The sequence below is a fragment of the Sinocyclocheilus rhinocerous genome, unplaced genomic scaffold, assembly GCF_001515625.1.
Source record: "Sinocyclocheilus rhinocerous isolate Xijiao unplaced genomic scaffold, SAMN03320098_v1.1 scaffold1156, whole genome shotgun sequence".
Lineage (NCBI taxonomy): Eukaryota > Metazoa > Chordata > Actinopteri > Cypriniformes > Cyprinidae > Sinocyclocheilus > Sinocyclocheilus rhinocerous.
Window position 1 is genome coordinate 869,755 of NW_015630041.1, and position 23,526 is coordinate 893,280.

A 23,526-nucleotide genomic window follows, 5' to 3' on the forward strand; every position below is an offset into this window, starting at 1 on the left:
ATTTATATATATATTTTAATCTATCTGTATTGGTTCTTATTGAATATCTCCAAAGCTGCATTTATTAGATCAAAAATACTGTAAAAAATTTTTTGTGAAATATTATTACAAGTTAAAATAACTGTTTTCAATTTTAAAGTAAAAGGTAATAAATATTTACTGATTTTGTGCTCAACAAACATTTCTTATTATTATCACTGTTGAAAACAGTTCTTCTGTCTAATACTGGTGTAAACATGACACTTTTTTCAGGATTGATAAACAGAAAGATCAAAAGAAAAGCATTTATTTAAAGTAGCAATTATTGTAAAAAAAACAAAGTAAAAGTCTATAATGTAATTTTTTATTAATTTAATGTGCCCGTGGAGAATAAAAACATTAATTTATTTTAAATAAATAATCTTACTGAACCCAAAATTTTTACAGTAGTGTATATCATCCAGTATTGGGTTTTTAATTGTGCATACTCATTTATCTTGTTTTTACATTTAGATTACCTTTGTCGTAATCTTTAAAAACAATAATAATTTCTTCTTTTTTTTACTAAATAGTACAGAATATACTATTTAAATGGTGCAACCCTTAATATCGATGCATCCCTAGAAATAACAGAAAGATTTGTACACTGTTTGAATAAGAAATTAGTTCTAGGTTCACTTACTGAAAATGATGTCATGTTTTTGCCAGTCTCTCAAGTGGATATAAAAGTAGGAAGAGTGCATATTGCATGAAGACAGTACTTTTAACGGTTCTTGAAGATGCACCATAAGCAAAACAAATAGTACTAGATTTCGGTCCTGGCATGTTATACAGCAATTTTGTGGATAAATGCCAGTGATGCTTTAATGTGTAACCACATAGTCATGTTGCAACTGATGACTGAATCATCAGTGTCCCAATGTTTCGTCTATCAAAATCATTGCTAGTGCCCAAATTCGATACACTGATTCATGCAAAATCAATTTCACACAAATGACTTGCATTCCAAACTGAAAGAATGCAAAGAGTGTCATTCATTAGGTTCTCACATGAGTGTACGTTCACTCGAAACTGGGTCGCTTTCGTGAACTTTATTGCCAGACTGATCTTTTAAAGGGGTCATATGATGCGATTTCAAGTTTTCCTTTCTCCCCTTTCCCGCCCTCTCCAAAGCATAAATAAATCAACTCACTATGAGCTAATGGGGAAGCATGAGGTAGCCAATCAGGGAGAAGCTACGAGGGCTGACATTTGGAAAATGGCCTTTGCAGCTGAGAGCAGAACAGACTGCTCAGGAAATGTGTCGGCATGTGACACGCTCGCTAGATGTGATAAATGTAACATGCACGCACAAACCGCCACACACAGGTTGACAACAGATACATCTATGCTGAGAATGAACACAAAACACCATGCTTCATGCATGCATGATTAAACTATGTAGATTTAAGTGGGCCGACACATACAAGAGAGGGAAAAAATGTCTCTGGTGTATGAGTGAGTTCACACAAAAGGATCAGGGGAGAGTTAATAGCTGTTGATAGCCGACAGCTGGAGTGGTCACATGTTCTGTGACTGGGAAAATCGCAGGGAAAACTCTTTGGGTACGTTTCAATCACCTGAATCACGTGTGCTGCAAAGTAGACTTTACAAGGTATTTGGTCAATTTAATTGCATTACAAAACGCATCGACCATTTATGCTAAGTCCGACTGAGAAAATGAACCAAATCACATGTATTATCATATAAAATGTCATAAAAATATTTATCATTAAATTTAGGGGTTGAGTATGACAAAGTATATATTTAATATACAGGAATTCCTATATATATATCATACTTTTTTTTTTTTTTTTTTTACAAAAGTGGGACATAGATACTGCATATCTGTTGGGTGAGCACCCTCACATGTCTATATCTCTGGGAAGGATATCAGCAGGTTAGTGTTTGACCTCTACACTGAGCATGTGACCCTGGTTTTCTCAGTAAAAGTACTCCTGGAAAAATGAGGTGAGAGTAAGTTAAGAAAAGGAAAACAAGCGAGTTGATTTAGCTTCATCTTAAAAAAATTATTTGGCAGAAACTTTGAGCAACAATCTAATTAGCTCATGTTCTCCGTTTAAACCTAATAACTCTATTTTGAAACTGCAGCATCAGAGATTAGGTTAAAGCACTTGTAACGTAGCAACAAACAGTCTCTCTGGGTGTCAGACAGGGTCATAAAAGGGCTACAGGGAATTCTTTCTTAAGAAAAGGGAATAATCAGGAAGGAGTGCTAACAGTATACCGTTCATCTCACTCCAAATATCATTATTTCTTAAAAAGGAGGAAAAGTCAGTGAGAACCCTTTTTTTTTTTTTTTTTTTACAAAAGTGGGACATAGATACTGCATATCTGTTGGGTGAGCACCCTCACATGTCTATATCTCTGGGAAGGATATCAGCAGGTTAGTGTTTGACCTCTACACTGAGCATGTGACCCTTGCATGTATTTCCCAGTCACAGTCCAGCTACATTTCCTGCCGGAGGCCTAAAAATACTTTAAAATTCTATGTTTATGGACACAAGTGAAGGAGACAGACTGTCCATGCACACACCCTGTGAGTGCGTTTCATCATTTGTTATGCTTATCTGTCAGAGATAATGAGTCAGTCTTTCTGATATATTAGACAATAACCCTGTTCTCTCACCTGGCCCAAGGGTGAGACATCGCATTTCTCACAGCTGTTATATACACAGTGAGCAGTGATTCATGATGTGATCGTCAGATTAACTAATGACATATCTGAAATCGATCTCTAATGAGAGGTGCTGGTCACATCCACAGTATCATGGGTGAAAGTTGAGGTAAGTCAATCTTTAACTGGGAAACCAGCTACTGACAGATCCTAAAAACCCAATATCCAGCGCCAGACTATAAACAATCTGCCTCATTGCTTTTTTTTTTTTTATCTTGTTCTTTGACTTTTATCCCAGCAGCGAAAGGAGATGAGTAAAATGAGCAAAACTGCATGTAATATTAGTGCTGAACAACAAGAACAGAGAGAGATGAGCACCTCTGCAGCAGTGCAGCCGTGCCTCGACGTGCCGTGAGAGAGGCAGCAGCATCTAAAGAGGAGAAATTTCTTTTTATGAGCTTAACTGCCCTGTAATCTACCTCTCTCAGCGGGACCTGGCTCATGCAGTGAGTCAGCCTTTTACAGGCGTAAGTGCTACCTGTGCAAAACGAACCACCTCCCTTAAGGCCCCAATACATTTCAAGTGAAATCAAAGTACGAACGGTGATGTCATTTCGAACTAAATCTGGCCAGCTGATAAGAATTATTTGTTTTGGGAATTGTGAAACACTAACACCATGTCTACCCAGGATGCGAGTACTGTGCAACTAAATGACAATAAAATTCATTTTAATCACAGATCCTGTCTACACTGGATATGTTGTGGCATGACGCAATGGGACACGACAAATCCCAAACAGGAAACTGATGCCTTAATATTCCAAGTGCCTGCGCTACTTCTCACATGAAAGAACTTGTCAAAAACTTGTCAAACCCATATCAGAATCAAATCCAATCAAGAGCTTGTGAAACGAAATCGAAAGCAGATAGCAGATTTCTCTTTTCGATTTGATTCAGAATCACACGTTCTTATGACTCAATTTGATTAGATTTCAATTTAATTCTGAATCATTTGAATCATTTATTTCAGTTATACTGTTCATTCTCTCTTTACCAATGCTGTAAATCATACAGGACAGTTTTTCAGAATAATTCAAACCGATGATAACTGAATTGAATTAAATTTGTTCATGAAACAAACTATACTGGCCACATTGTATGTTTAATTCACTAAGGTATTCGATTCACTAAACAGTAAGAATAGCACATTTTAGGAATCAGGGTACACTGGTCAGGCAGGTTTTTTTTCTGGATTCACTAGAAATAACTGGCTCATGACTTTTTTGTCCATGGATATAAAAATCTTGTAAAAAATACTAATACAGGAAACTCTCTAATTACAGAAATACCAAGAAAATGGAGCGAGTTCACAAAACAAAACAAAAAAGTTCTCATGGGATCTGAAATATGGAAAATATTGCACAAATACTTATTTTTTACACATCTGCTGACTTTGGGATTTTAAGAATTGATATTGGGGTTGTTCAAATGAAGTTCATAATGAGTCAAATAAATCAATAAATAAATAAAACCTGGTAGTTTCAACATCCTTAGTCAACATACAGTAAAAATGCATTATAGTTAAAACACAATAAGAGAATATCAAGGGAAAAACAGTGGTGGCCTACATATACAGTATGCTGAAGAGGAAGCCAAGTCAAACACATTCACCTCATATCTTATGGGGGCGGTGGAGACACTCCCGGGGAGTGCTATCTAGTCTCAACTAGTTTTTATTCTTGCTGGCATGCAGGTATAGCCTCGATTTCTCCACTTTGTTTTGAAATCTTCCCCTTCCTGCTGTGGGACAGCCATAAACAGAGTGCTCGAGCTGTGAAGCAGTGTGACACATCTCATGTTTATGAAGGAGAGATCATTTCTAAAGTAGGTGTGAGGGAAAGATGCAGGTCTTCACTTGCAGCTCGATCATGGGTAATTATATATTTTAATAGCCTATAGCAAATTGTCAAATATGCAGGTATAACAGATATTTCACATCCTGACATGTATATTTGGTATTATATTGGAAGAGTACAGTGGTATTTGTGGTTCAAATGGGTACAACAAACAAACATAAATCAGTATAGTTAAACATTAGCAGACATTAATGAACCTAAGAGATTGGTATGTACATCACCATCTTCTGAACACATGCCAATGGCATAAACTAAATGATGCAGTTTGATATCTAACATTGCCAAATAAACAGCAACAACTCTAGAAATGAAATGCTATGAAACGCTGCCAATGCAAGCTTACTAACCCTGCATCTGACTATTCCTTTTCATCTGACTATTCCTACTTCCCTACTATATAGTAGGCGAAAAGCAGTATGCGAGATTTCCAAATTCATAATATTCATAAATCAGTAGGTGAAGAGCACCCAGATGTCCTATTACTTCTGGCGAGATTCTGAAGTGTGCATATGATGAACACTCTAAAATATCCCATGAGGCTATGGGAGAGAAGTTGTCAATGAAGTGACGCAACTAATAGGTCACTGGTACTGATAGGTCAGGTGACATTGACAATATGGATGCAGTATTCATACTACCCATATTCATATTGTATAGAACATACTTTTTTTACAGTCTCAAAGTAAGTTTCGAAGCAATTTTAGTACTACTAGACTATATGCAATTTTGGACGCAGCTTACTTTTTGGGACAATGCCCATGTGTGATATACCTTCAAGACAGAGCGGGGCGGTCAAGGTGAGATCCTTCCTCGGTTTGGGCTGGATCTTCTGGTATCTGGCCTCTTGAAACTGCCTCACCCTCAGCTCCAATGCTCCTCTAATCAGGGAGCCCACTTCCTGTGCATACAAACACATAAGAGTTTGCACACATATTTGCAATCTCAAAAACAAAGATAAACCTCCCAAGGTGACATTTGTCCTAAACTTTTTACATGGAGCTCAAATTTAACTAGAAGTGCTGCATGTAGTTAAACCTTGGAGGGAAAATCATTTAAAGCTTTTCGGCTGTATGGGCCAATGAAAACATATATCTTATAAAGGCAGAAAAAGGATGGGGGGATCCCCGAGAGTAGATCCAAATTCCAGATTCCTGCAGTTTCAGTCTATTGAAGTATAAGAGGACATACACAAACAAACAAACAGAAACATGCCCTCATTCCCATACCTTCCTGTGCTCTGGAGAGAACCAGCTGGCATTGTTTTGGCCGCCTAAAGGCAGTATATGAAGATCCACCAGCACGGCGAAATTCCCACACTTTGAGAGAGAAAGACAGAGAGATGGGGGGTTTAAACACAACAAAAAGAAGTAATCACTGAGCTGATTGAATGACACCTTCAAATCCATAGCTGAAGGCAAGTCACTCCATCCCCTTCCTCTTGTCTTTGTGCATCTGCTTTCCCCTCTCTGCACACCAGTTTTACAAGCTTTGTAAACGCAGCTCATTAGTATTATGTAAGTAACCAGATACACTTGATCTCAAAGGCGGTGGTGTTAAAACCAAAGCCATGCAGAAGACTGACACAGCAAAGGATTTGCAGCTTGAGGAAATGCCTTACTAAAGGATGCTCTTGCTAACCTGTTCTTTTATGGAAAAGTGACAAGAAGAGAAGAGGGCCAGATTCGGGGAGGCTGCAGAACTCCAAGCGAAGAGAAAGGGTTCTTGGAGCGCTGCGTCAGCACGTCAGGGACAATAAGTCACGGCAGAGTAGGAGAGCCAGAGCCGTCGCGGCCATTTAGGCAATCGTTACATCTCCGCTCCACACCAACCTGATTATGTTTTACACATGAGCACAATAGCAAGCCTGTCACTGTGCTTTGGTCCACTCACACAGGCCTTTCCAGGACCACCCGCAAGAGGACAGAGAGGAGCCGGCGCTGAAGCATGTCAACACCTGAGCTCAAAGCAAGATGGGGCCGCATTGATGCCGTGGGGATGCAGATTTAATTGACACTGGGGGGAACGAGTTGCTGACATCAGAGGGAAGCAGACACGAAATTCCCCAGTCCAGACACAGTCCAGAACACATTCTAGAGCATTTCCAGAGTGCCCGATAAAACCCCGATAGAACACAAGTGAGAGAGTGTGCATTTTAGTGGGCCCTGGAGAAGTCCTAAAGTGACCTGGGCCAGGCAGTAATGTTCTGGGTTCTCCGAGGCCAGCTGGGAAGGGATGATGTGAGAGTGAATTAGAAGGGTGTGTTGGGTAAAGCCCATTGTTCAGTACTGCTCTCTGGCTACACTCATTTTCTCTCTCTTTACATCTCCTCTGTCTCTTTCTCTGTTGTCCCATAAGCAATGATTTATGCCTCTCCGTACCGGAGGAATCTACAGTGACTGAGTAAATAAAACGTCTCCAACATTCTCGTTTGGCTTCTAACCTCCGAATTCATCTCCAGTCAAGCAGGACTACGGCACGTTATTAGCACACAGACAGGCCAAATCGTGCTGCCAAATAGCTTTGTTTTTGACAAGTATATTTTCCTCTAACTGCTGCTTTGTGTACACTTTGTTTGGTGGCAGCCCTGCTGAACTTGAAGGACAGGCTGCCCCCTTGTGTTAGTCCATAGAAGTCTTTTTTTAAGAATAAGTGGCTATGAGACAGCTTTGTTAGGATGTGTGTCAAGGTTGTTTTTATTTCACTGAGATCCTTACAGATACATTCATTCCATAATCCACTATCTCATCCGATGCTGCTATTGAAGCCGAGAAAGAGTCAATCCTTTGCAGGCAAGCGGACACAAGAGCTAAAAGAAGAAACAGAGGCATCCTTATGTATGTGTGTATGTGGAGGACAGCAGATCCTTTAGAAAACACTGGGCGGCTTTCTCTTCACTTCTTTGTGCTGTGGCCATTGTGCGACTGACCAGTGGTTTCAACTGACTGCCTTCCACAATTACCGTGGCGTGGGAAAGCATTGGAAGGGATGGACGGGAACTGTCAATCAGGTGGTGAAAAGGTGGTCTTCTTATGCTGCCTCTGGAACCACCACGTTATCGCATGATGTTCTGTTTTTCTCCACTTTCTTTTCAAAATCTGAAATATGCCATTACAGAAGACAGTAGGAATGTTCCCAGTGTTAGAAAGGCATGTTCGCTCGGCATTTACAGGCCCTGTGTGACTATGGCACAGAGAGAAACAGTAAACTGGATTGCCTAATATGGGGGTCGGTCTGAGTTAATTTGACTGACGAGGATTGGTTCATGAAGAATTAGGGCAATTGGTGTTAAAGGTGTTCGGTCAAAATTGCAAAACTGCATCATTTTCTCACTTCATCATTTTGCTGTATTTCTTCCTTCTATGAAGCACAAAATGTATTTATTGTCCATACAGTGAACATCCAGTGTCCAGGGTCCGATGTTGTTTTGGACCTCCTGACTTTCATTGCATGGGCAATGAAAAGCGGTTAAAACAGAAGTAAGTGAGCACATGGTGACAGAATTTTCATTTGTGGATGAACAATCACTTTAAAGAGGGAAACTGAAAGATGCCTGTTTGATTGGATGGAAGAGCCAGGCAGACGCCACTCTGAGCTTTTGTACATTTAACAACCATCCTGTTTGCATGAATACAAGCAAGTTAAACATTGTTGCATTACCAAGCTACAATAAAAGAGATCTACAGATTTGGATTCATATTCTCAAAATAGTTCAGTTGAAAAACTTCACAATAACAAATACTACAGCCATCCAAAGTCTATTATTATGCCAGTAAACAAGAAAATCCTTGGCTGTATTTGCAGAGATCGGTATTAAAAGATAACAAGTTTTGCAATGGTTACTTTTGCAATGGTTTTGTTGAATGTCTAACAGAAATTCCTTACAGAAGAAAAAAATCTGTCAGAAAACAGCTGAATTGAGAGGTGATCTCTGACCTTAGCCGCTACACAACCTCTGTTAAACAATTCCTCGGCAGATACGTGAAATTTCTCAGAAATGTAATCTAGGTTTGTTTGCTGAGTTTCTTTTGTTTGCAGAGTTACTTTTCATGCACTGGTTTATTTTTCATCCATGCGTGATTTATTAGTCTGCTTATGTTAAACACCTGCAATGGTTCACTGTTGTGCAATAAAAGTCTTGACAGCTCTTTGTCACATTCTAGAGAAAGAGGGATACTGTCTTCAGGAAACCCTTTGCAGATAGGATCATACAAGGTTTTCTTAGTCTTCACCAAATTAATTATTGTATAAAGGGCTTGAGGCAAGGAACTGCTTCTTTCTTTTGCTATATCCTTTTGTTTGTTGATCCTAGTTGAATACACCTGAGGCTTCCTGTGGGTCAGTAACCTCCTGATTAAACCCGTTCTTACCTTTCACTCTTTATCAGATCAGCATGGCCTGCCAAAAACACACTACAAAGGCCCTGAAACCAAACAAACAATAAAACAGAACAGTACCAAATCAGTCCCCGCCACTCTGACTGAAGTCCATGGCTAAGCCGTGCTATTTTCTACTCCCAATCGCTGAGAAAACACATGAGGCAAACCGGGTCGCTCTCAACTTTTTGGATTCCTGGCTCTGGTCTACATCACTCAGTTCCCAAGATGCTCCCTTGTTACCTTCTCTTATCAGTTTCACCCTCCCTAACTGCGCTTTCTCCTGCCCTTACTCTCTCATTAGTGTCGGGCAGTCGGCCCAGGAGCGTATGTGCAGCAATTGCCTGTTCACCACCACACCTCCCTGCCCTTTTACCACTGCTATCACTGCTGTGAGAACCAGATCCCCTTTCTCTGCACTTAGCTCAGGGGCTAACAATAACCAGCCACAGATGTTTATGCTGGGAGAGCGAGAGAGAGAGAGAGAGAGAGAGAAAGAGAGAATGAGAGACAGAGGGCAGCAGAAGCAGTCTCACTCAATAAAACTCCCCCCATCGTCTAGCTCAGTCTTCGTCTTTGTAAGAGCGTCACAGGTCGACGAACAGTCTCCGGAGCCTAAGAGAATTCTTTAGATCTACGGGTGTTGCTGTTGCCTGTTAAAAATTTTAATCTTTGGTCTTGACTTGCTGATTTTGTATGGCATGAGTCACTTGGCGTTCCCTCGAGTGGGTCAATATTAGCGCTGTCAATCTTAAACAACAAGAGAGCTATGAGACACAAACAAGTTTAACTAGATTTTTTACATGCAAAACTCAGAGCCATGATGCTAGTGTGATCTGGGTAGTTGCCAGGATGTTGCTATGGGGTTGCTGAGGTGTTCTGTAATGGTTTCTCTAGATATGGCTCAAGTCCCTCCTTTAACAAAGGTCTATGGCATTTGTCAAACAGTACACCTCTCTTCAAAAAGCCAAATGTTTTGAGACATCACTTATATCCATGCAAAATCTTAGCAACTAAACTAAAATAATAAAAATGTGACCAAAAAGTGAAGATTTGCAAAAATAAATTAAAAACTACACTGTAATAACAAAAATAAGAAATAAAAATATTTATATAAAATAGTCTTATGTGATGTGTCACACAAGGACTTGTGTCACGCAGGGAACGTCCTTTTACCGTTCTTCGTGATAAATTATATGGTAATTTATAGTTTTACTTATGAAAACCATAACTTTGACAGTATTTTTACAGTTCTAGAAAAAAACTATAAAGGTATGTGTTTTTTTTTAGATATCATCTCATGAGGTGGTGTTCTTTAATTACATCTTCAGAGTGTGTGCTGGTGTTTGCTCCATGCAACAATGAGCACAACAAGAGTTGTGATGTCTGGTTTGTGAACAAATTATCATCTTTTTAATTAATTGTTTAAACAGATCCCCAAAATATTCAGACTTGATTATCAGTTTGAATCAAACTCACTTAAACAGCCTTAAAGGTCACATATTGTACACCTTTCTAGAGTTTTATTTTAGGTTTCGATGTCCTTAAGAATATATATTTGCGGTATAAGTACCAAAAACCATCTCAATATATTTTTACAGCTCCTCTCTCAGGAGCTCTGCTGAGAACAGGTCGATTTTGGCCTGTCTAACTAATATTCATGAGCCTCTCTTCTGATTGGCCTGTTGTTTTCTGAGTGACGCACGGCCAGGCCAACCACAGGTAACTAGGGTCAGCCGACATCACAGCGCTAGCTGGAGGCAGCAAAACAAAGGGGAAACTGGAAACGGCCCATTCAAACCAGCGCAGATTCAGCTACATAAGGAGCTTAAAATATCATCTTGTTGTGATGTTGGGTGCCAGAATCGATGTAATACAGCCTCAAATTAGAAATTTGATCGCATATCTGCTGCCACTGCCAGACAAAACGACAGCTGTGGTTAAACGCGTTAAAACGAGCAGACTGGACAGAAACGATCATCAAAAATGCTCGCGTTTGCAGCGCACACTTATTATCAGAAAAGGTTTAAAAAATTGTCTTTTTTTGTTATGGGGGCGTCTACAGATTTCTTGTTACCTTATGTTGTTTTTTGTGAGAGTGGGACTGTGGGCGGTGCTCGGGTGGTGACTGAAGGCGGTGACGGTGTAGTTCTGACATCAACTTTTTACGGAAGTCACAACGGTTGTGAAAAATCACAGCTACTTTATGCAGGCTATGTGCAGTTTACTCTTGACTGACTGTTTTGAAACTTATATGGTAGTTAAATAGCCCCTAGACCTCAGTTATCGTGAAAAAAGCCAGGAAATTTCAGTTTTGACAATATGGGACCTTTAAATCAAAAGGCATTACTCGAAATGGACTCCCTCGCTCACTAAACCAGAAGTCATTTTTCGGCTATGTGATACTAAACAATCCATTACATTTTTTTTTTTATAAATTATATTGTTAAAAAATTATTTGGCAATTCTGTATTATTTGAACCAGAAAAGTCATTAGCTAAATTAAAGTAATTGGTTTAAAAGCCAATGTTTCCAATGGGCCAATAAACCCCTAACCATTTTTTTTAGTCTGGAGTCACTACTTAGGGTCAGGGTTTTTTTTTAAAAACTTAACACAAACCACTAATAAATCAGTGTGATTATGACTAAGCTGGCCTTTATTTCTAGGAACTCTGAAGTGCTCTCTGAGTTAATCTCTGGAAGTTAGCACACCTGAATGGAGTTCTGTTTTTTTTTTTTCCATATGCAAGGATGCAACCCAGAAGCAAAATTCCAACAGCAAGAACAGGCAGGAATATCACCTGGTAAAGCTCTACAAACAATTGAACAATATCAGAAAGATTCCAAGAATTCTAGTAAAAAGGAAGTATTAGGAGTCAGGAAAAACCAAACAACCATCCTTACACTGTAATTTAACTGTAGTTTACAGAACTACTGCTAAACTACCTACATTAAGTTTGAAAATCTAAACATCTGCAGTAATTAATTAATTGAAAAATATATTTTGGACATTATCTAAAAACGCAGTACATAAGAATTCTATTACATCTGCCATGTCTGTTAAGCTGCATCAATCCCAGTTTCAGAAATGACAACATATTTCCTTGATCCGATGACAGTAACAGGATGCTTGGAGGTCCAAGTGTGTGGTCCGTATCTACCAGGGAAGTCGACCTAGCACATAAACCAGAGCCAAGACATCTGTCATACTACCCAGCACTTAACATTCATACTAAAAAACAAGAATCATGCTCTCCCGCCATCTCCTACACCAGATGGGTATAACAGTGGAGTGGCGTGGCAGGTCTTGTGTAAATATTCAGTGTCTTCTGAGGCATTAAGGAGACAATCAGGGCCTCGACTTGTAGCATGAGTCAACTTACGTGGGAGTAACTCATCGCCTAACTGCACTGCACAGTGGAAACATGACATCCAACTTAATGTTGCTGTGTCAGGCTAGTCAGGATCTTCAAACAATCAATCTACAAATCACTTACACAGGTGTTTTACCTGTATTTTGAATTAGGATTAAAATGTAACTGATAATGTCCTGGCAGAAATGTACCAGTAACTTTTCCATTTTGCTATGGATTTTTTCTTACATTGTACTTGTAGTTGTTTTAAATGAATAGTTCACCCAAAAATGAAAATCTGCTGAAAATGTACTCACCATCAGGAGAAGTGAAAAAGTGAAAAGCTGTGTTCACAAAAAAAAAATCCATCATTAAGTAATTTTATCATCTGGCTACTTCTGTCCAAAATACCAGTCCACATATTTGTTTAGAACTGTTTAGAATTGTTTTGGACTGTTTTCACTTGTCAACGGTGCTTGATCTGTATATAATATATCTGCATATTTTTCAACATTTTCATTGGAGAAAGCAATGTTATGGGTAGACGTTTGAAGTTAAAAACTTATTGATGAATTTATTACAAAGATGCAGCTTTTCACGTCACAAAACGTTAATTGATGGACTGGAGTCATGTTGATTACTTGTGGATTATTGTGATGTTTTTATCACCATTCACTGCAGAGGATTCATTGGTAAGCAAGTGAGGTAATACTAAATTTTTCCAAATCTGTTCCGATGAACAAACAAACTCATCTACATAGTGGAGGGCCTGAGTGAGAGTATATTTTTAGCAAATTTTCATTTTGGGGTGAAATATTCCTTTAATAGGAAAAAAAGTTCACCCAATAATGAAATGTTGTCATTATTTACTCACCCTCGTGTTGTTCCAAACCTGTATGCCATTTTTATGCATATAATGACTTTCACTGTATGGACAGAAAGCTGAACATTTTTCAAATTAAAAATAACTTCTTTTGTGTTCCACTGAAGAAAGAAAGTCAGGTTTGGAACGACATGAAGGTCAACAATCACAGAATTTTCAGTTTTTAGTAAACCTTTTTGGAATCCCTTTCATCTGGGATAGAATAAAATATTTAATATCTAAATGAGGACACAGGTCTTATGCTCAGCTAGAACAGTTTGTTTAGCACTGAAGCAAAGTTGAGAACTGGGCCAGCTGATGATACTGTTTGCTTCCCCATTTTTAAATGTTGGGCATGACAGTTCCTTTCTCAGGGAGAGCAACATATATAACAGTATCATTATGTGCAGACTGGGAGGGTGAAGTTGGTGAGTGGCGCTCTCCCACAATGAAAAACAAAGAGACGGGAGAGATGATGAGGGAGAAAGACAGAAAGAGTCTGCATGGCACTAAACGCGGATGTGTGTGATCCACAGCAGCATCCAGGAACTAGAATTAAGCCTTCACTATATGAAACATCACCAAAAGAAAAGAGATTAATTAACAGAAACATCTGACATGCATTAGCACTGACATTCATTTATCAGGCATGTGATGTGAGTGAATAGACACGGTCGGTCCAGCATCTGCGCTGCCAAGAAACACGGAGGAGACATTCAGCTGGATAGATACATGCATGATTATAAATACATCAAAATGGGATGCAATGTAAAAGACAGCGACTGAGATGGTACGGAAAATATAATGCAACCCTAACATTCTGATGAAATCTGAAAGTTTTTTCGTATGGTTTGTAACAAAATGCAGGCTGAACAATTAATGATCACAAATAGGCAACATGAAAAAGTAGGAGCTATGTTCAGTAAACTACATAATGAATAAATTCAGTCAGCTCAATGCTGTACTACCTGAGAGCACTCATTGCTAAAGCGACCACCCCCCTCTAGCGTTAAGAAAGTGAAGTACAGGTAGATTTTTTTTTCAACTGCTCTGAACACCACTTTAAGCCTTGATCTTAAGTCTCCATACGTTTTCTTAAGGTTCCTTATGAATACAATGAGGTACACTACAATGTATAGAAGCCCATTACTGTCACATAAGAAAAAAAATCATGCTTTGGGAAATTATAACTATGACATAGTGCAGGGGTGTCAAACTCAATTCCTGGAGGGCCGGAGCCCTGCAGAGTTTTGTTCAAACCCTGCACCAACACACATACCATGTCGTTTTTAAATAAGCCTGAAGGACTTGATTAGTTGGATTGGGTGTGTTTAATTCATCAAATAGACACCCCTGATATAATGTGTCATGATTTCAACTTTTTAAGTCATACAAATGACATAAAAGAGATGACAATTAGATAAAGTCATAAATATGACAGAAGTCGTAATTATGACATAAGTCGAAATTATGAGACAAAAAAAGATAAGATAACAATCATAATTATGAGATAAATGTCATAATCATGACATAAAAGCAGGGGTCTCCAAACTTGGTCCTGGAGGGCCGGTGTCCTGCAGACTTTAGCTCCAACCCTAATTAAACACACCTGAACCAGCTAATCAAGGTCTTACTAGGCATGCTAGAAACTTCCAGGCAGGTGTGTTGAGGCAAGTTGGAGCTAAACTCTGCAGGACAGCGGCCCTCCAGGACCGAGTTTGGAGACCCCTGCATAACAGTCAATATGTCATAAAAAGTCAAATATCAAAACTATGACTGTCATGATTTTGACTTTTTAAATCATAATTATAACATAAAAGGGATAAAAATGAGATAAAGTCATAAATATGACAGAAGTCATAATTATTTATGACATAAGTCAAAATTATGAAGCAAAAAGTCAAAATTCAGAGACAAAAGGTAAAAAAAAAAATGTAAATGATGAGCTAAAATGTCATAATCGTGACATAAGAGCCGATATGTCATAAAAAGTAAAAAATGATGACATTAAAATACAAAAATGATTGGGTAAAAGTGAAAATTAGATAAAAGTCATAATTAAGACATAAAAGTAAATGTCATAAAAAGTTCTGTCATTATTATATTTTATTTATTTACTTTTTGCACATTTAATTTAATCACAATGAAAAACAATAATGTTAACACAAAATACTACAGCAATGGCCAAGTTTCTACAGTCAGCAGATAAAATAAATGTTCACATACCTTGCCTACAAATTTAGAAGATTGCATTCTGATGAAAGAGACGCAGAGATCTAGAGAAACCCAAAAATATGTTTATTGCTGAAAACATGAATATAGGCTGTAATGAAACTCAAATGCATAGCGTGAAATACTCACGTGTTTGTGACAGATGCAGTTAGACGAAGTTGTAGAAAGTCAAAAGAAGGAAGGGCGGTAACGTTAAAGCAGAGCTCACAGACTTTTCTTATGATATTGATGGGTTGTTTAGATATAATTTACAATATAGAATTGATATTTTTTTAAATAAAACGACTCGAGGATAACAATAAAATAGCGATAATGAAAGAAGCTTTAATCATTTTCTCCCGCCAATGGTTTGAAACTTGCCCTCGGACGTTAGGACCCCGGCGAGTGCCGTTGTCATGGAAACACAGTCGGATTTAGGCGGCTGCATACTTTGCCAGACAGTCGCTTTCGTTGTTCCAAGTAAATTGTGAAATATCCATGATGATATATCGCTAAACAAAATTATAGTCTTTCATTTAATGTATAATAATTGCGATTTAAAATCCAATGAGTGTTTTATGGGTTTCTGTTGTTAAATACTTTATAACTGGCATGTATTGGTCACCATATGAGAACATGTTGAAGACGTAAACACCATCTTCTTGGCTTTTACCGTAAGGTTTTAATTTCCTAAAGTTTTTCTTTCTAATATGTTAGTTAGTTGATAGATAAGCTGCACTATAGGGTATGTAAGTTACAAGGCTCACGTGGTACATTTTACACGTCTTTTATAAGATATTTCGTTTGTTTTGAATAGAAATCAGGAACGATTTTTTTTTTCATATGATTGCTGTAATGCCATCAAGTAATTTCAAGATGATTTCAATGGGTAGTTAACGTCAACTACTTGCGAAGTGACATGCTAAGCATTTTACTAACTGTTTTACAATGATTATGCGTGCAGTTTTCATGGCCTTATATTAATTGAATACATAGATTATTTATACTTTTAAAAATGTACTTATCACATCACGGGGCCATTTAAAATGAACTAGTGAAAGCAAAAAAGGTGAAAAAATTAAGAGAGGACCTAATATACTGTTTCCTTTATGCATTTATAAATTGTAACTTTGTAACCTTAATGTTGATTTAAAATAATAATAATAATAATAGATTCATATGTTATGTTATGTTACGCTTCCCTAACATTGATCAATCCACAGAAGAAGAAAAAATCATACATAATATTGTACTATTAAGTATGTGATCTATTCATTTCTGCTTATTGAAAAGTAACTGACCTGTATAGATAATCTTCAGTAAATTTCTCTGAATGAAACCATAGTATGTCTCGAATTTGTAAGAAGAAACCTGCTGTGTGCACAGATGAACCACTTTCCAACAGTAACATCTGCCAAAAGATGGCTCTATTGAGAAATATACTCAGTACTGCCTATGGACCTACTGGTAGACTGAAACAAATACATAACAATGTTGGAGGCCACGTCTTGACAACTTCAACCTCTACAGCCCTGCTCAAACGAGTAGATATGTCTGAGCCACTTCTTAAAATGATCTCAACTGCTGTTCAACATCACACCGCATGTTACAGTGACTGTGGGCTGTTTATGGGGATTTTCACACTGAGACTTATTGAAAATACACAAAATAATGGCCTCAGGACAGCTGCAGCAGCCAAGGTATACAAACACCTTGTGGAAGAATGCAACATGTATCTTAAAGGAGACTCTTGTGGTTGTAAAGTGCCAGTAGACTTCAGCAACAGCGGTTCACTCATTGCACTGGCTCGCAGCATGATCGCCAGCAAACCTGCCTGTATGTTGAATAGCAGGGAAACAAAGCATATCAGTTCACTGATCGCACAGGCCTTCTTGTATTCCATCCATTGCAACTCATCCGGCGTGAGCTGCTTTGGAAGGACAGTCACCATTGGCATTGAGGGCCAATCAGTGAGCGATTCTTCGGTTTTCCCAGGACTGCTGGTGGATGTCCCTGAGATGCTTCAGCATGCCGATCTTGAGAGACTGGGATCTGGTCCGTTTAAGGTGGTGCTTTTCAGCGTATCACTGTCAGGGGATATCTCTGAGGTTGGAGATGTAACTTTGGAGATCCATAGAGGAGTGGACCCAGAGCGTGATCTCCTTCAGCAGCTCCTGAAGCTTGGGGAACAAGTTGTTATGGACAAAGTGAACTTATTTGCATGCCAAAAAGTAATACATCCAATTCTCCAGCACTACTTGAGGAAACATGGAGTTGTTGTGATAGAGAGGCTTGGACTAGCCCTTATGGAACCGTTTGTCCAGTTAACAGGTAAATATTTAATAACGGTAAGGTATATTTATAGAATTGACTATCAGTTTAGAGCTGTTACCGAGTTTAATATAGGTTTAACATATGTCCAGCAATTACTGTGAATTAAAAACCTATTTTGTAAATTTAAAAAAAATTAAGAAAAACTTTTTTTTAAATACATAATACACATTTTACATTTTGTATTAAAAAAATAAAGTTAATACTATGTTTTAACCTTTTTTTTTTATAATAATAACAATATGTAAAATTGCAACATTTTATACATAAAAAATACATTAATGAAAATGTAAATATTTTTGCCAGGGAAAATGTATTTATACTTATGATTGTTATTAATTAAAGCCATGCCTTCTTTGATTAATATATTGGTAATAATATATAACATCATATATACAATAGTATTGAAAAGAAATCAGCTTTATTTTAACTCTGTGTTTAATATTTCAGGTGCTCAGGCTATTGCTTCTCTTTGCTCTTCAGTCCCAGTGGAAGCTTACGGGATGGTTAAAGAATTCTGTTTGCAGTCATGTGGATCCAGAGAACTCCTCCAGCTCCTTCCTTCTAAAGATGCTGCAGTTAGCACCATGGTTCTCTGCCACAGAAATGAAACTATGCTGGAAGAACTGAAGGTTTGTTAAAATAGAGATCTTTATGTGTTCATTTAGATTATTTTCATTTAATTGCACCAATATAATAGTTTTTATGTTGATTAATTCAAACACACAGCTTGAAATAATTCACCAAAATGAAACCTACCAACTCTAATGCCATTTTGCTGCTAAAATTTAAAACATGTCTTAGATGTGTTTAAAAACATCTGTTTGAATGCTTTTATACTCTTGAATCATGAAACAAGGAAGAATCTGACTAGGAAACTAATGGCCAAATAAAAGCTGCATTAAAATCATCAGAATATTCACAACTCTTACTTTTTTGCAAGTAAAATCAACACAGATATCGTGATTGTGCAATGTATTGTCCCGCTCTATTAAAGGGGTCATATGATGTGATTTAAATTTTTCCTTTCTCTTTGAAGGGTTACAAGCTCTTGGTGCATAAAGAAGATCTGTAAAGTTGCAAAGACTAAAGTCTCAAATCCAAAGAGATATTCTTTGTAAAAGTTAAGAGTCAACCACGCCTACCTAAAACGGCTCGTTCTAACACGCCCCCACATGTCTACGTCACGATGTGGGAAGATTTGCATAACACTGCCCAAATGTTCACGCAAAGAAAGAAGGCGTAACTTTTATTCTCGCTGTAGTATTGTTGTTGCCGCCGCTTCCATGTCGTGAAGGCACTGTGTGTTTCATTGTGAAAGCAAAACTATTTTGTTTGGCCTTCCAAAAGAGGAGACAACTAGAAATCAGTGGTTCAGTATGTGGAAAATAATGTGTTTTTTTAACCTTAAACCGCATAAACATATTTAATTACACCAAATACACAACATAATGTTCTTTTTAGCAACATCATATGACCCCTTTAATAAACCCTGTTTGTACTGTCTTTGCACTCATTCTGTTGGGTTTATTTTGGGTGTATTCTTCCCTCTCTGTTAGTTCTCCAAGCTATTTATAATGGGGCAGTTCCAACTTTGCAAGGACAGTCTGGTGCTTCTGACTCACAGCCTGTAAGTACATATTTTATATTTAAAGAATTTGCCACTGACGATTCAAACGCGAGTTTTGAGCAGTGTAGAGTAGCACTTGTCGTTTGTCGTTTCTCCAGACATGGTTTTATGTTTACGCAGCGCGATACGCAACGCGTAAAAAGACAGTATAAGTCATTATAATCAGTAATTATGTCCCCACTGGATGCAACAAATGCCTCGTTTGTAATGGGTTTTATTGGTTTTGTCTTGTCGCGCCGGGACACAGGGCATCACAATATGGTAAGGGGCGTAACATTTCCATCACACGTTTGAGGTATTCAGCCAATCACAACACACTGGATAGCTGGCCAGTCAGCGTACACCTCGCTTTTCAGACCGATGAGCTTTGTAAAAATCAACACGTTTCAGAAAGGTGGGGCATAGAGGAGAAACAATAATGTACAGTATGTGAAAAATAATGTGTTTTTTTAACCTTAAACCGCATAAACACATTGCATTACACCAAATACACAACATAATGTTCTTTTTAGCAACATCATATGACCCCTTTAATAAACCCTGTTTGTACTGTCTTTGCACTCATTCTGTTGGGTTTATTTTGGGTGTATTCTTCCCTCTCTGTTAGTTCTCCAAGCTATTTATTTTGTTTCTTGTATTTTAAAGTTCCAATTTTCTTAGTACTACATATAAAGCCATGATCCATACTCAACAAAAATAGTCTTCTTTTTGCGTTTTATTTTACATTCATCACCAGTAGGACAGAACACTTTCGGCTTTATTAATTAAATTGTCTGATTGTATAATTGTGATAAATATGGGATCATATGTAATTCATGTTCCAGCCAGGGGTGTATTATGCAATGTATTGATGGATGTGAAGGTTTGTGTTGTATACAAATGGAAATTGTCTAGCATTTAAATGGATTACGTGTGCTTTTAGAGATTGAAGATTAGTTAATGAATGATGATGTCAATTTAATTAATGATTTAAAAAGTGGGTGGAGGGATTGAATTGTTTAACACACTGAAGAAGGCTTTCAGCCGAAACGTTTGTGTTCTGTCCTACTGGTGATGAATGTAATATAAAAAGAAGACTATTTTTGTTGAGTGTGGATCATGGCTTTATATACTAAGTAATTTAACAGATTGACGCAGCAAAATAAAATATTAAGTGACAAAAGAGCGAGGTGCAAACGGCTTTTGTGATACTAAGTTCCCCATTTTCCAAATGACTTTTGATTTACTGGACTCCGTTTTATTCATTCAAATTTTTTGCATTAATTCCCTCTTTCACTTCTCTCATTTGATGAACATTGTTCCATTTGTTGGACAGATGACATGCAAGAGAGCAGAACATGTGTTGCGACTGACTCTGAGGGAGCCCTACGCCCTGCTTGGAGGAGGCTGTACAGAGACACTGCTGGCCACCCACATCACACACATGGTATTCTATTCCACTGAGTTACACATCACATTCAATTACATTTCTACAGTATTGAATAGAAAGTTCCACTTGTCAGAATTTTATGAAAAGATTCATGCATTATGCATTACTTTTTCAGAGGGATTAACTGGAATTTATTTTCAAGGCTTGCCAAGCGCCACATTTCTGCCTGACTAGATTTTTAAACCTTTCCAATTTTCTTTTTTTTTTCTTTTTTGATACCTTACAGCTTTTGTTGGATTGTCCCCAATTTTGAGTTAAATCATTTTGAGCAAAAAAACGGTGTGCACATCCAAAATCCAACAACAACAATAAACAACAGAAGTCCACATGCTGTAATTAAAGCTCCAGAAAATGTTATTACAACCAGGCACAACATTTCATCCAGTTAGGCCTTCATGAAGCACCTGATGTCAAAACATTGCATTTGGTTGGAATAAAATAATTTTTTTAGTTTGCCGACATACTGTTTCTTTTTTATTATTATTAATTTTAAATAATTTTGAGGCCATGCTAGTTAAAGTCTGAGTTCATACTCAGACCAGTCCACACAAAATTGTAAGATGCCAATTTAACTTATTTAGCTGAATGTTGTTTAACTTTTATTATTAATTAGTGGCAAATCTACAGTTATGGCCAAAAGTTTTGGCAGTGACAGTGATCAGATGCATTTTAAATAATTGCTAAAAGCTTCATTGGCCAAAAAATGAACTTTTCACAAAAAAAAACAATTTTCACTGTTTTTTGATCCTGACACAAAATGATCAGCTAACATTAATTGACTAATCATATCAGCAGCACATGTGAAAGTGTGAATGAGTACTAGTCAGGGGAAATCACTATCAAATGGATCACCATCAGTCAGGATTTGCCCCAGAAGCTAATATCCAGCATGCCAGAGCGAATTGCAGAGGTTATGAAGAACAAGGGTCAACACTGAAAATATTGACTCGTTATATTTTTGCCAATAAAAGCCTTTAAAACGTATGACATGCTTATCATTGTTTTTCAGTATACCATAGAAACATGTGGAAAAATAATCTACAAATACTGTAGCAGCAAACTTTGCAAAACACAAAATTTATGTCACTGCCAAAACTTTTGGCATGACTGTACTCATACCTATTTAGAATGACCTAAAATGGCCACTAGGGGAGCTATGACCAAACAAATCTATTCTCCCTTAAAATGGACATGGCATTTGGTGTACTCTGTAATTTCTCCTTGCTGCTGTATTTAATATTTTTTTTCACTTACTTCACAGAATTGTTCCAAAGCCTCAACAATAGCTCAGGCTCTGTGCATCTCTCACTCGGAGTTCATCATGGCAGTCAAAGCATTTTGCAGCTCTCTGCAATCAGTGGCTCTTTCCTTGGAGCATGATGGACAGGACTGTCTCATTGACCTGACATATGCTCATCGCTGGGTCCCAGATATATACTCCAAAACCTGTAGCTGTGGCCTTGTGGAGGACAGATCCAACCTGGAGAAGACCCCTCTAAATACAGCTTACCACACTTTCTCTCCTGTTTCCCTGGAAAACACTGACAGTCATCCCAAAATATTAGATTCATTTTCTGCCAAACTCAATGCTTTGAATGTGGCGGTCGAGATGGCTAATTTTGTTCTTGATGTAAAATATATAATTAAGGATATCAATTGAATTTTGATGAATGAAGAGCTGTGCTTTTAATAAAGGTTGTAGGTTTGATGTATTTTATCATCAAATGTTGTTCTAAGACTTTTTCTTTAACAGAACTGAATGTGGCAACAGTCATGTTAAATATTCCTTACATTAAACCACCAAAACCAAAATATGAGGAACATGAGGAAGAGACCGTCTCATTTCTTATATGATGCTGCAAGAGTCACAATTACCTGAACTCTTTGCAAATATGCAAGCAGCTAAATCTGCTATCATAGGACAGATTTTAAATTAAGCAAAATAAAGTTTAATGGATACTAAAAATGGTTTATTGTAGGTAAATTTTTTCAGTTCACCCGTATTTGACAGGTATGACAAAAGGTTAATTTTGGACCCTGCCTGAGTCATCTTCATTGTGTCATGTGCCTTTGAGAAAGGCACTTATCTCCAGGTAGCTCCAAGGCAATTAGTGCACTATAAGGTGCAAATGTTAGAGGGTACTTTTTTTTTTTTAATACTTGTCGCATTTTTATTGGCTGGTCAGTAAACGTGGATCGTAGCAACAAACATACTGTGCGATGATCATGCTGAATTTCTGACACTACTGTCAGAAAATGATCGTAAGCTATCTTTGGTCGCAAGACCGTGACAACGGTTGTCTTTGAACCTCTCTCACTGTACGACATAGGACCACCGTTTAGGAGCCACGATCACAGAAATAGCAAAGATTGTTTCACGATGTCAATCTTTCGTCTGGGACAGCTGAAAATCTTGCAGTGTGTCTCGGGCGGTTAAGGCTAGATGGCATACAGCAAAAACCAATAAGGCGTAATTTTTCTCATACTGTACAACAATTATTACTATTTTTGCATTATTGTAAGGGGTAGGTTTAGGGTTGGGGTAGGTGTAGACGTTAAAGTGCCCCTATTATGGGTTATGAAAGGTTCATATTTTGGTTTTGGGAGTCCCCAACAACAGGTTGACATGCATGTAAGGTCAAAAAACACATTCATTGTCTTATAATATGCATTTATTTTGACCTTACTTGCTCAATGACTCCCAAACGATTCGTTTAACGATTCATTTTTCCAAACCCCTCCTTTGCGTAACGCTAATCGGCGGT

General features: G+C 37.8%; 2 protein-coding genes across 4 annotated transcripts in view; one reads left to right on the plus strand and one right to left on the minus strand.

The window, feature by feature from the left end:
- The window catches only part of slx4ip (SLX4 interacting protein), a 52,187-nt gene extending 36,384 nt beyond the window's left edge, over positions 1–15,803 (minus strand). Inside the window, exons 1-4 of the mRNA XM_016552086.1 lie at positions 15,522–15,803; positions 15,387–15,436; positions 5,799–5,888; positions 5,344–5,470 (exon numbers count right to left, since the gene is read on the minus strand). Of these exons, the coding sequence (XP_016407572.1) occupies positions 5,344–5,470; positions 5,799–5,888; positions 15,387–15,413 (244 nt within the window). The 5' untranslated portion in view covers positions 15,414–15,436; positions 15,522–15,803. The remainder of the gene's footprint in view (positions 1–5,343; positions 5,471–5,798; positions 5,889–15,386; positions 15,437–15,521) is intronic.
- Positions 15,804–16,015: 212 nt separating this feature from the next.
- LOC107739894 (MKKS centrosomal shuttling protein) lies at positions 16,016–22,630 on the plus strand. 3 transcript variants are annotated; one of them, XM_016552140.1, is made up of 5 exons: positions 16,016–16,045; positions 16,758–17,702; positions 18,153–18,334; positions 20,648–20,758; positions 22,023–22,630. In XM_016552140.1, exons 2-5 carry the CDS (start codon positions 16,793–16,795, stop codon positions 22,419–22,421), a joined length of 1,602 nt encoding a protein of 533 aa, XP_016407626.1. In that variant the 5' UTR covers positions 16,016–16,045; positions 16,758–16,792; the 3' UTR covers positions 22,422–22,630. The 3 variants fall into 3 exon arrangements, with proteins under 3 accessions (XP_016407626.1, XP_016407624.1, XP_016407625.1); XM_016552138.1 differs by having other exon boundaries at positions 16,024–16,045; positions 16,717–17,702; XM_016552139.1 differs by lacking the exon at positions 16,016–16,045 and having other exon boundaries at positions 16,577–17,702; positions 18,186–18,334.
- Positions 22,631–23,526: the final 896 nt, after the last annotated feature.